This window comes from Ambystoma mexicanum, chromosome 6q (assembly GCF_040938575.1).
Source record: "Ambystoma mexicanum isolate Mex_15411 chromosome 6q, UKY_AmexF1_1, whole genome shotgun sequence".
NCBI lineage: Eukaryota > Metazoa > Chordata > Amphibia > Caudata > Ambystomatidae > Ambystoma > Ambystoma mexicanum.
The window spans coordinates 306,840,678-306,854,214 of record NC_090937.1 but is presented as its reverse complement, the minus strand read 5'-3'; the positions used below and the strand labels follow the sequence as shown (position 1 = coordinate 306,854,214).

General features: G+C 48.0%; 1 protein-coding gene across 2 annotated transcripts in view; it reads right to left on the bottom strand.

Moving 5' to 3' along the window:
• ECPAS (Ecm29 proteasome adaptor and scaffold) overlaps window positions 1–13,537 on the bottom strand; it is a 3,148,361-nt gene that overhangs the window by 2,437,903 nt on the left and 696,921 nt on the right. For both annotated transcript variants that reach the window (XM_069630810.1, XM_069630809.1), the window contains exons 15-16: window positions 13,071–13,174; window positions 3,445–3,568 (exon numbers count right to left, since the gene is read on the bottom strand). In XM_069630810.1, the coding sequence (XP_069486911.1) occupies window positions 3,445–3,568; window positions 13,071–13,174 (228 nt within the window). The remainder of the gene's footprint in view (window positions 1–3,444; window positions 3,569–13,070; window positions 13,175–13,537) is intronic.

Below are 13,537 nucleotides of genomic sequence, written 5' to 3'. Positions count from 1 at the left end.
CAGTCCCAGCGCTGGAAGCGCCGGGCTCATAATGCTTGGGTGGACTTACCTGCAGCAGACCATGCTGCTTACTTACCTGCCAGTTGAACCCCTGATCCTCTTCTGTTTGGGACTACTTTTCCTGTTGGGTGGGGCAGGAGCCACTCCCTAGGTTCAGAACACTGGAACTCTTCTGAAAAGCAGGAACTCTTTTCTTACCTAGGCGTGGCTGTGGAAGGAGACACCTAAGCACTACAGGAGGCTATTTAAACCACACCCGATGGATGAATCTTGCTTTGTGTTATTCTGCATTCTCTGCAGCACAACGCTCATCGTGTCTTCTGCTTCTGATCCTGGGCCTAAGGGAACAAAGGCTTACCATCCTGGAATCCAGTCTTCAGCAGCACCTGTAAAGACAAAGAAAGAACAGGTTAGCACTACGGTCTTCAGTGGCAGTGCATCTCTTACCTGGTCCATCGGCTGTCACCAACGCCTCGCGCTGCATTCCGGCATCTGAAAGACAAAAGCTTACCAGCTCTTTGCACGCTCCGGAGGCCTTCGGCGCTGCATCCCGCATCTGAAGGACAAAAGAAGGTGCGTTTAAAGGCATTGGGCAACTTTATTACTCACGTGCCATTACTCCTTCCCACGCCGAATCCAGTGGGTATTCCAGCACCCTTCAGCTTCTCTAAAGCTCCAAACTTGTACCTGCAAGATAAAGGGGACAGTTAGTGCGCATCGTGAAGCAGGCTACAAGCGCTTACTTACGTGCTTCCAGGCGCTTCTATTCCTCATGTGGGTTCGATCCTCAACTCTCATCAGCCCGCCATCCGCCATCGCCGGAACCCTGCAAAACAAGAGATATCATTACAAAAGACTTTTAAGACATTTGAAGTGCCCAGAACTTACCGTTCGTGCAATTAACGACGGACAGCAGTCCTCTGAGGTCAAGAGGCCTGCACCCTTATCCAGTGAAGAAACTGGTTACGGCACCCTGCCCCGAGGCAGATGGAGAGCTCGGCGTTCACTTACCTAAGGTGAGGGCGTTAACCTTTGGGGTTCTACAGGAGAAGAGAAAGGGAAGAGGAGAGAGGCACCCAATAACCCCAGTTCATTAATCCCATATTTTCTATCTGCAGACATCTCACTCTTCGAGTCAGACATACAGTGCACAGAGGTCCAGCCCAAAGAGCCAACCGTGTGTTACACATCACCTTTGAAGATACGGCATTCACCCAGTCAAGACCGGCGCCTCTGCGGTAATCAGGTGAGCGTTACACTCTCCCCCTGTTCCTGTGCGTTGTTTTGGCTTTTCTGCGCTCTCCGTGCTATCCTGGGCTCGTGTGTCCCCCTTTGCTTACTTGCCTCCAGGGGTCTCAGGATGCACCCTATTGATTTAACCTCACAGAAGCGTGCCCCACAGCAGTGCAGCACCGTAGAGGCAAAGGGTGTTTGCAGAGTGTTTATGTTCGGTCGATCGATGCGTGCCGCCCTTCCTTGTACCATCTGGCAGAGTCAGCAATTCATCCTCCCTGGGCGTGAGGTTGGGGATCAGAGTCCGCCAGTTGGCCGCTTCTGTACTTTGCAATGGTGTGCCACTGGTTCACTACTCCTGCACCCAGCTGCCCGACTCGTGCACTGATATTGCTGGTCACGGTTCCTCCGAGTGCTTTCTCCTCATCCTACTTGGGCTCTAGCTGCATAGCTTCTTACTTGTGTGTTAGGGGAAGGGGGCTGGGTATACGTCTCTCTATATACGTGAGCATGCGCCTCCCTCACTCCACGTGCAGCTCCACTTCCAAGATGGCCTCCCCCTTCCAGAAGCCGCAAGTAAGGGGCTGCCTGTCCACACAGCTTCATCTTACTACTGCTGCTGGCTCCCAGAGATTCAATTCTCTTGCCACGCTCCTGCAGATGACCACTCTCTGCTTCCCTACAGCATCTTGGCATTACGGTTTCTGGAGCTCCACAACAGCTCTGCTTGGTTTCCTTTCTGCTCCTCTCTCAACATCCTCTCTTTGCTCTCAGCGTTTTCTCCTTTTTTACAGTTGCCAGTCAATAGTAGGTTGCAGGTGCGAGGTATTGGACTCCATTGTCTGACTTTGCCTGAACCTATTAAAAGGAACATATCTGGTTTGAGTACTAGTATTCCTCCATAGCCCTCTTCCTTTTCTCAGTACTATACTTCTGTTTCCTAAGCGAGTTATGCCTTACTCTTTGAAGCTTATTCCTCGTCCCAGTACATGATGTAAATTCAGAGGGTAGGAAAGGATAGGAATGGTAATATCCTATAAAGGCTGAGGGTGAGCAGGGAATATTAGTGTTGGAAAGGTGGATACCATGTCTCCACTTCAGGTACCCCCTTTCTCATCCCCAAGGACCCTCCACCCAGGTGATCCTCCCTTGCTAGTCCACCCTCCGGGGCCAGGATCGAAAAGCAATGGCCCTCCCGTGGCCACCTGAACAGAAGATCTTTGGGGAGTAGATGTGAGAGTACGATCAGGTTTCTCACAATACTGAAAAGCCCAAAAGAGGTGAGGGCCGGACGGCGCCAGCAAAGGCAACTTGTAACGTGCAAACTGTAAAATGCACATTACTAATGTAGAGTAACTGGAATAAAAAGACAACTAGGTGAGAAGAATATTGCTGGATACTGAAAAGACCTTGGAGGCGACGGCCTGCAAAAGCAGCCTGTAACATGCGCGCTGTCAAGTGCACATTTAACATCCTAAATTAAACGTTTATGGTGCTGTGTCATAAGACTGCCAAATCTGGGCAGCTGCTCAGGCCTCTCCCCCTCAAGGCTCAGGCACATTTCAACTATTATGGTTGGAAGGCCTGAACACCGTCCCAGTGGGCAGCACACCTCATGGTCTTTGCTACCCACCCACCCCTCAACCAAACCCCCCCCCCCCCCCCCCCCCCCAAGTCAAATCACCTATAAATAATTATAAAGAATTAGACACTCCCAGGCATTTCCCCATAACAAAACCCACCAATCAAAAAGGTAGCATTCCCAGCCATGCCAGTAACATGCCCATACTACTACAGACACATGTTTACCTTAACCAAACATGTATCTGGAGTCATACATGAAGCCAGCATTCATGCATCAATCTGAAGGTCTTATGTATGTCTCACTTCCAGTGAAGTGGTGGCAGGGTGTGGGTCAATACCAAAAGTAACAACAGTGTTGTGCCTTTTGCATGGAGCATTACTTTGTTGGACACGTTTATTGTAGGCCACTATGTGTGGCTAGAACACCACCTAAGAACCAAAACTAAAAACAATCAGGAGGATGTTTGTTTTACATCAGCATTAACCTCGGACACGAGAAATTCAAGAGATATGTTCACAAAAAGATTTCTGAAGTCGAAATGCTAGATAGATTTCTAATACTAAATGGTCTCTCATGAAAAGCCCACACTTACAGATAAAGTTAAACTGGGGGTGTGGAGGGCATACCTTTTCTTGAATGTAATGGACCATTTCCGGAAAAGGTGGCATCTGTCGATCTGCACTTTCTTTTTCATTTTTGCTTGGGCATGCTCGCAACGCACGTTGTGCTTCACCATACACCTCCTCACGCCTTTAAATAAATATATACCATTAATTGTAAAATAGCTTAGCAAAGTGGTTCGACACAGACATTTGATGAGACTTCTGTATTAACATTTCATCAGTCTATTACAGCAGAACAACCGTCACTGCATGTGTGTGTAGTTGAACTATGTAACCAATATGGGTTAGGATGGATTTCTAGAATCTGGCTTGGTGGACACATTTTAGGAGCCCACCCTAGTTATGGTGAACATGTAGCTATGAGAGTTTAGCTAAAACCCAAATGAAGTAGTGTGGAGAACAGTTAAGGCTTAGTCTCAGGGGAGTGTGAGCGAGGTCAGGGGCCTTCAGTGATTCCACACAGAATGGCACACAATAATTCAGCTTTGACAGTTCTAAAAGTGCAATAATGTATTTAGGCATTCAGAACAAACTGAAAAATTAAAGTAGCAGGTAGTATCACACAAAATCCTCTTGATATTCGAATAACTTACCAGGTAATGCAGTAGGCACTGCAGATGCAGTAACATGATGGGAACCCAGTCACAAGTACAATATACTCACTTTAGAAGTACAAACCCTAAGATGTATGGGGCCTTGTGCCCAAAGGTTACAGGTTCCAACACAATGTTTCTCACAGGTATGGGTTCGCTTAAAAAGGATGCAATGGGCTTCTGATGGTGGTTGGTTTTAAATTAATTAAAAGTTCAATAACAATTTACCAGAAGACAGGAACATTCTTTGCTCTCTTGCAGACTCAAGGCTAGCCCATGGGCATGATACCCAGCCTGCGGTCAACTAACAAAGGTGAGTGAGAGGGAGCTAGGAGATAAAGGGAGTTGCTCACCATGTTATCCTCCACAGTTTTGCTTACTTAACCCTGTGACTCCAGTCACAGTCGGAGAAGGTGCTCCAGGGCAATATACCTTGAAGACAGGAAGCTAAAAGAAGGGGAGGTGACTTGCGGCACAAGCTGGTGTCCAACATTTTGGGCTTGAACACACAACAGCTATGGTTCTGGCGAGGTAGCCCATGAGAGAGCTGGTTAGTCCATGGACACTTCCGAAGGATATGAAGGGCTAGATTCTCAAAAAGGCATAGAGACTAGTTGAAGACGACTAGTCCCCTGGACTGGGTGATCGACTTTAACTGCCTCAACAGCCCATGTGCCTGGTCACACCACCACCTGATCCTCTTCTCCATCCCCACCAGCCAACCTGCCCCCCTGCACACCCCTCTCCAACTCCCAACCACTTAGGTCCGTTGCAACCTCACCAGTGACCACATCCATACCCCTCCTCAACCCCCACCCCACCACGAGCAGCAATGACATTGACAAACTTGTCACACTATACAACACCATCCTCAACACGGCTGTGGACACCCTTGCACCCTTAAAGAAACGCTCCACCAAGCCTACCTCTCCTACCAAAACCTGGTACACCCCTGAGCTTCACACCCTGCGCTCCAAAAAGCGGGTCAACAAATGTTAAGGAGAATTCTCAGAAATGCGCTAATTCCTCTCTACCTTAGAGACCCCCAGCTCTTTTGCTGGAATCTAGGATTTACTTTTTTTGCCTGGAGAGAGTGAGACCTTTCTTCCCACACTCATGTATTTTAATGCGGTTGTGAACTCTGTGTTTCAATTGGTTGTGAGTCTGACAAACTCCATAGGCATCATCTTTTTACATTGTGTCACACAGCACCTTCAGTGCAGTGGCACAGGGAAGTCTTTTGGATTTTCCAAGGTTTAAATACCTTCTCTTGGATAAACTATTGTTTCCAAGAGCAGTGAAGTGAAATTGACTTCATTTACATTGTAACTTTCTAGACCCAGCACACACTTTCTTACAATAGGGGGCTTGAGGGGTTACTTAGTATCCCCTTTATCTACCTTCTAATTTAAACACTTTTATGTTACCCTTTCCTAGATGAATGGCTAGTGGCAGTGGTTTACTTTTAACTACTGTGGTGTGCATTTACTGCGGGCCGCGTTCGCAACTGCAGTAAAGCACCCAAGGGTGCCATTTTTGTCAAAATGGCTGTGGTCGTCTTTTTTCGCGATTTCATTGTGGAAAGGACCTTCAGGTTTGGTCCCTTTGTTCGCTCTGCCTTTGGCGGGATTCACGAGTGAAGCCCGCCTCTGGCACCAGGGTGTCTGGTGGGGGCAGGAAGTGAGGGAGGTACCCGAAACTCCCTGTGCTTAGTCTCCTAGGAGACCCAAATGCACTATGTAGTGATTGGCCGGCTGACTCTCCGGCAAGGACAGCCACCCTGCTAGGTGACTGACAGCTAGGCTGGAATGAATGGGAGAGAACTGAATAAAAGGTGAGGCTGGTGATTTGGAAGGCATAGTCGACCACTGGATGAAGGAACGGAAGAAGAACTTGAAGACGAAGCCTGCTGCAACTCCTGGACCGTTTGTTTCCCCGGTGAAGCCCTGCTGCTGTGCTGAAACTTCAAATTTCTATCGACAGAGAAGCCCCTGCAAGGACGACTTCTCCCTTAGAGTTGGTGGAACCAATCGGCTCCAAAGTAAGCCACCTGGACATTCTCTTGGAGCTGGTTGCATTTCCACAGATTTGCTGCTGGAAACCGAATAGCCAGGGAGAGGAACACCAGATTGTGTGCGTTGCTTTTAAGTTGGCAAAGAGCTCCAAGACGATCCTCTGGATTCTCATGAAGCAGGACTGACCGAGCCTGAGCCCCCTCAACAGAGTGCGGGACCCCAGAAGCAAGGAAAGTCCATCCGACAGCCAGAAACCACAGTGTTGCTATTTGCGGTAGTCGCAAGGAGCTGAAACACTAAAGTGCCACTTGTTTGAAAGATTGCCGGTTGCGAGCAGTGACCGTCCCATTGCAGTGCAGGAGTCCCCAGAAGTCCTCCCTGTTGTCCCCACGACGAGGCCCAGGAACAGAGAGATCTGCATAGCTGCACAGGAACAGGAGTCATCTGCTGCACGTTTTCTTCAGTCCAAAGGTACTATAAAGTCTGAGAGAATTTATCTCTTATTGTAGAGTTGCTTGCATCTTCTACTACTCACAGGCCTAAATAGCTTGGGGCCCTGCATTGATTCTTCTATTCTTCAAAGACTTCTAAAACATTGTGCAAAGACTTTTCTTGCTTACCTACCAGAAGTACTTCCCCTCATATAAGACCTTTGCCCATTGACTTTGGCTTAACCTGATATACTGAATGACTCTGCTTAGGGGATCCAAAAGTATTTGCCTGCTTAAGAATATTTGTGGTCTCTTGTTTGTTCTAATAACCTTTTCCTTTGACCAAGTTCTAAGAGTATTCTAAATGCAACAGTAAGATATTAATGTCCCAAGCACCCGAATTACGGAAGTCACCTGAGGGTGTGGGTTGTGACTGTGGGCCATCCCAAAAGGGTCTTTACTGATTTAGAAACTAAGAGTGTATAGTTTTGGAGTGTATTTGTGTGTTGCTTTTATATTGCTCCCTTCTGAAGAAGGCTTATTCTAACTGACTGATAAATTAATAATTGCTTATTCAAGAAACCTTGTGTGTGTTTATTTGAATACTTGTCACTGTGAATCTCTGTGTAACTCCCCTACAGCTCACACTGACCCCTCTTGAGATAAGCCTGGCTGCTCAATATGCTACCAACCTGTGTAGTACAGACTTATACCAAAGGTTGGGTTCCTATTCCCAGGAGGTCAGGGTTGTTGTAGTGCACCCAAAGGGTACTGCATATAATCTTGCCTAACTACGAACATGCCTGGCTCACATGCCCTTCCATTGAGAGCAAGACCAGATTTGCCTCCAATGCCAAAGCCTAGAAGAATGCCATCCACCTCGCAAAAGCATCTGCCTACTCCTCCAGAATTGCTAATGTGAAATCAGACTCTCGTGAACTCTTCCAAATCCCCCCGAGAGCTGAAGTCTCCTGATCCTCCCCCCCTCCAGTCTCCAAAGCTGATGCCTGGTGTAATAGAGTGCAGCAAGCCCTCTCCGAAAATATCTCCATTTGCCAAAACCCAAAATCCAGCTCAAACACGCCTCCCTAAAATGCCCACGCCTCATCCCCCCCCTTCATATACACCTGCACAGCACCCCCATCTTCAGATTCAGCCACGTCACCACCCAAGAGGTTGCATCTCTCCTCAAAAGCCTCAAGCCATCCATATGCCCAGCTCCCCTCATCAAAAGAATGCTCCGAGCCGCTGATCCCGCTCATCACTGCCATCATCCATGCATCACTGCCATCATCCATGCATCCATCCCATCCTCCATCTAAGAAGCCTGGATCAACCCGCTCCTGAAGAAACCCTGGACCCTGCCATTCCCACTAGCTAGCAGCCTATCACCTCCGTCCCATTGCTCTTTAAAATAATAGACTGTGCCACCTATATCCAGGTCCAAGATCACCTAGAGAAACACCACCTCCTCATTACCCGCCAATCCGGCTACCGCCCTCCTGTACTGAAAAAAATCAACTAGATGATGCCCGTGACACTGGCAACCTCTCTCCTCCTGCTACGAGACCTATCTGCGGCCTTTGACTTGGTTGACCATACCATACTTTGCAACCCCCTCTCCACAGCCACCCTATTCTGCCCCGAAGCCTGCCAGTAGATATATTTTTTTGTCCAACCGCACCTCACGTGTCTTCGCCAGCAACCACTCCTCCACCCGCACCGCCATCACCTGTGCAGTCCCTCAATGCTCCCCCACCATCAACGTCTTCACCAAGCCCTTCTTTGACCTCATCGACTCGCGCCGAATCAAATATACCAGCTACGCCGATGACCACCAGATCCTCATCCCCCCCTCCGGCATCCATTACCGAAATACCGCCAAAATGAACCGCAACCATGAATCTGCCCAATCCTGGATGGTGACCCATGGGCTCTGTCTGAATGACGATAAAACTGAGCTCTTGTCGGCAACCAGGCCCACCTAGCCAACCGAGAACCCTAATATTCCCACTTCACCATTGACAACAACACAGCTTGGACTCTACTCTTTCACCAAACATGTGAACTCCATCGCCTATATATCACCAAACTCATCAACAGCTGCCACCTGTACCTCTCCACCGATAATTGCATTAACATCGGCCAAGCCACCATCTGCTCCAAGTTGGATTACTACAATTCCCTCCTCGCTGGCACCTCCAAAAGGTAACTTGAATAAACGTCAAACTGTTCAAAACACCACCCTCTGCGCTGCCCTGGGCCTAAAAAAAGAAAATCAGACCGCATCTCTCAAGCCAGGAGAGAAGCCCTTAGACTGTCAGTGAAGGACCGTATCTCCTTCAAAATTCTTACCTTGACCCACCGCTGCATCAATAACGCTGCTCCCCAATACCTCTCGGAGTGCATCACCAAAACCAACTTCTTCAAGGCCTACCAGAACTGCGTATGCCAACCACCTGCACAAGTCCAAGTTCATCAGAACCATAGCAGGACGATCCAGCTTCCCTGCCCAAGCCACCGCACTTTGGAACACCTTCCCACCCCACCTTAGAATGGAGAACTCTCTGACTATCTTTAGAAAAAGACTCAAAACATGTCTGTTAAACTGAACTGATAGGACTTGGAACACCTGTGCAAAACTGACTTGTACGTATCTTTAACCATGCCTCTAAGCTCACAGAGCCTTGAAGCCTTTGGGTTTTCGTGTACTGTACAAACGTAATAAGTAAAATAATCTAAAGGCTTCGGAGATCAGGCAAAGGAACAGTGCTTTGTCGAGCCAGACACAGAAGGGGATTCTGGGCCACTTCAGGAGTCATATTCGGGCCACTCAATGGACTAATCTTCAAACGATTTTTGGCTTCAACATAGATCTGAGGAATAGCTGCGGAAGTCCTCCTCATATCCAAAATCGGTGCTGGAAGCAAGTCCAAGCACATAATTCAAACAGCCAGTAGTTGTCCAAACATGGACAACTTCTGGTTTCATATCCACCCCAGTAGCAGACTTCCTGGCACCAGTGATGCGGACTGGAACTAGAGAGTCCAGCTCCCTGCTTGGAACGAACACACAAAAACACACACAAAAAAACACACACACACTACTAGCCACATTTAGTAGCCATGACCTCTGTCTTAATGCCCCCCTCTCCTTCCCTCATCTCTGACTGTCTTTCTGCTATCCAGGAATGGTGTGCCGCCAATGACCTCTGCCTTAATGCCAGTAAGACTGAGATTCTACCCATCGGTACACCCACTCCCTCCTTCCCTGCAGCTCTCTGGCCTGCCTCCCTTGGCCCCCTCCCTGCTCCTACCTGCAAGGCAAAAAACCTTGGGGTCATCTTCGACTCCACACTCTCCTTCTCTCCTCATATTTCTGACGTCGCTAAGAAGTCACACTACCAGCTGCACCTCCTCAGAGGTATTCTTCCCTTCCTCTCCTTCCCCCAGAAGCTCACTGTCTCCCGAGCCCTGGTTCTCTCGAAGCTGGATTACTGTAACAGCCTCTATCTTAATCTGCCTGCCTCCACTCTCCGCCCTCTGCAACTCATCCAGAACAGAACTGCGAGACTTGTCCTTGGCCTCAAGCCCAGGGACCGTATCTCTCCAGGACTGAAATCTCTACACTGGCTCCCAGTGGCTGCGAGGATAAAGTTCAAAACCCTCTGCATTGTCCACAAGGCCTTCTGGGGCCTGGGTCCTAAATACCTTCAACTCTCTCTTCCCAAATATCTTCCTTCCCGAGCCCTTCGCTCATCCGCCTCCAACTCCCTCAGGGTCAGCCGCTTCTCGAAGCAACAAGCTGGGGTAGATCTCTCTCCGCGGCAGGGGCCTCCCTCTGGAACAGCCTTCCTGCCTCCCTGAAACTCAAGGAGAACCATCTCCGGTTCCGGAAGCACCTCAAAACCTTCCTCTTTGCTTCTGCTTTCTCTCTCCCTCTCCCCTGCTGAACAGCTAATATTCTTCACTGAAACTGCACTGATTCTGCAACTGGACCACTCTTAACGGCCTCGGTCCTGGGCCCAGCCACTCTCCACTTGCACTGATGCCCTGGAACCCCTCTGCACTGCGGGACTGTCTCTGTATCCCTACAGCCCCCCCCCCCTTTCCCAGCACTTGTTCTGCACTTACCTTGCACTTGCCACCAGCTGGCCCTATTTATTTATTACTTTACGCCACTTACCTTGTACTGCACTTCCCCCCCCCCCCTCCCCTTCCCCTTGCACTTTTCCCCCTCCCCCACCCCTGCACGCGCGATCTGAATGACACCTGGCCTAGTAGGATCGTTGTCTGTCTCCCCTTGTTCCTCCCCTCCCCGTCGCGCCTTGAAACACCTGTGTATAGGCGCGTTACAAATGCCATATCATATATGCAGTAAGCACGAATAAGCACACCAAAAATACTGCAAATACAATAAAAATAGAACTGCTGACACCAGCTTGTGTTTAAGCACATATAAAAGTAACCAAACGTCCCACGTGTAAAAAGCTAGAATGATAGTAGAATTGTAAGGTGCTGTGTGCAATTGTAAAAATACAATAATTCAAAAGGGAAATAAAGTTTCTCAGTACTGATAGTCTGAGGGACTGGTTAGTTTCCCCCATAACAAGTTAAAGAAGCCCTTCAAAAAGTCAGGACAGCATCAAAAACAAAGCAAAAAAATGGGGCTCAATAGAAAACTATTGGAAAGCTGAAAAAAAGAAAATCGTTCTTAACAGGCCCAAATCCCAGTAGAACAGTAACAACATGATAGAGTAGGGACAGTTAGAAAGTCCCTGAGGGAGTTTAGTGATATGATGTGATATGGCATTTATAACATGCCTATATACAAGTGTTTCAAGGCGCGACGAGGCAAGGAAGGGGAAACAGAGGGAGGACAAGAACAAGGTTCTTACTGGGCCTAGTTACATTGAGATTGTGCAAGTGCACGGGAGATGGGATGGGAGAAGTGCCGGGGGTAGGGGGATGTGCAAGTGCCAGACACAGGATCACAAACAAGTAGTGCAGCCAACAGGTGGCAAGTGCAGGTGTTAAAAGTACAGAAAATAGGTGTCCATAAGTGCAGGTAAGGGGACTGTAGGATTGCAGTTACAAACCACAAGTGCAGGGGATGCCAGTAGGCAGTGCAGGAGTGCAACTGGGCAGGCAGGGACCTGGGCCTGAATTAAGTGGGTAGCCAGGTGACCACTGCAGTATCGGACAAGAGATCAGTAGGGGAGAGGAAGAGAGAAGGCAGAAGCAAAGTGGAAGGTCGTGAGGTGCTTCCGGAAGCGGATATGGTTCTGCTCAAGTTTCAGAGAGGCAGGGAGGCAGCAGCCAAAAAGAGAAATTTGGCCCCAACTCGTTGATTGGAGAAGCAACTTACCCTCAAGGAGTTGGAGGAGCAGAGAGCTTGCGTTGGAAAATATTTGCGAAGAGAGAGTTGGAGGTATTGCGGTCCCAGGGCCCAGAAGGCCTTGTGGACAATGCAGAGGGTCTTGAACTTGATCCTTGCGGCCAATGGAGAGATTTCAGGGCTGAGAGATACAATCCCTGGCTTGATGCCAAAGTCTTGCAGTCCTGTTCTGGATGAGTTGTAGAGGACGGAGCGTAGAGGCAGGCAGATTTAAAAAGAGGTGGTTGCAGTAGTCCAGCCTAGAGATAACCAGAGCTCTGGAGACAGTGAGCTTCTGGGGCAAGGTGAGGAAAAGAAGAATACCTCTGAGGAGGTGCAGCTGGTAGTTTGACTTCCTAGAGACGTCAGAGATGTGAGGATAGAAGGAAGAGTATGGAGTCGAAGATGACCCTGAGATTCTTAGCCTCACAAGTGGGAGCAGGAAGAGTGGGCGGTCAGAGAGTGAAACGAAAGGAAGGTGCAGGTGTGCCGATGAGGAGGATGTCCGTCTTACTGGCATTAAGGCAGAAATACTTAGCGGCACACCACTCCTTGACTGCACACAGACAATCCGGGATGAGCGAGGGAGAGGAGACAGCTGAGGGGAGACTGAAAGCAAGCTGAGTGTCATCCGCATAGCACTGAAAGAGCAATGAGGTGGGCAAGAAATTCCGGGTATTGGTTGAACAGCTAGGGAGAAAGGTTAGAACCCTGGGGAACACCACAGGTAGAGAGTGAGATAGAGGAGGGAGAAAATGTACTCTGACTTTAGGTCCTCATATCTAGTAGAAGACAACTCTTCTATATCTACTAATGTAGGGTTAGGGACACATGGGTTAGAGAGGAGGAGAAAATCAAAACTAGAAAAAGAGTACAGCCCTATGTCCCACAAGAATTTCAATAAAACCACTTCTACCGACTGTATCTTGGAGCGATTCTTGTGCCCTTCATGCCAGAATATATCCAATATAAGGACAATCCATTCAAAAAAGTGAATTTAACCGATGCCAGATGCTATTTGTGTAGTTTGAAACAAGTGTTTGCCATGACATTTTGCACCTTCCTTCCAGAATCAACCACAAAGTGTGAAGAACATTAAGAGCAGAAAAGTGAGCTTTGGTGACAATCACTAAAGCTTACCGAAAGCACAAAGCATTTAGAGCATACGTGTCCTTGCTAAATATAAAACTGATTCAACACCTTTGGGAACTTACGGATCTCCTGCAGCCAGTAAAAGTAGATATCGTGAAGGTATGTGAGCGGGTGAGAAAACAGTGCTTGCAAATTTCACAGCTATTTGACGAACCTGAACTTCAGGCTGGAAGAAAACAAATTATGCATTATAAATGTATTCAGCAAAACAAAGTGAAACAATTTAAGCAAGAACATAATTACATACTTACAGATTAAAAACATATCATGCATATTTAAAGATGGACATTCTTCAAAATGAGGCCTAAGCATTTTTCCAATAGGACAACTGATCTGATGGACTGTAAACCTATAATGGACAAATCAATACAGCAACTGAAAGGTGGCGAATACTGAAATATCTACAACTACATCAATGCGATCAAAGAGTTTTATGAGGATAGATGTTAGTGAAATGTGCAATGCCAGGGCAAAAGAAACATTGAAAAAATAACTGATGTAATGTATAGAGTATTTTAGGAAAGATTTT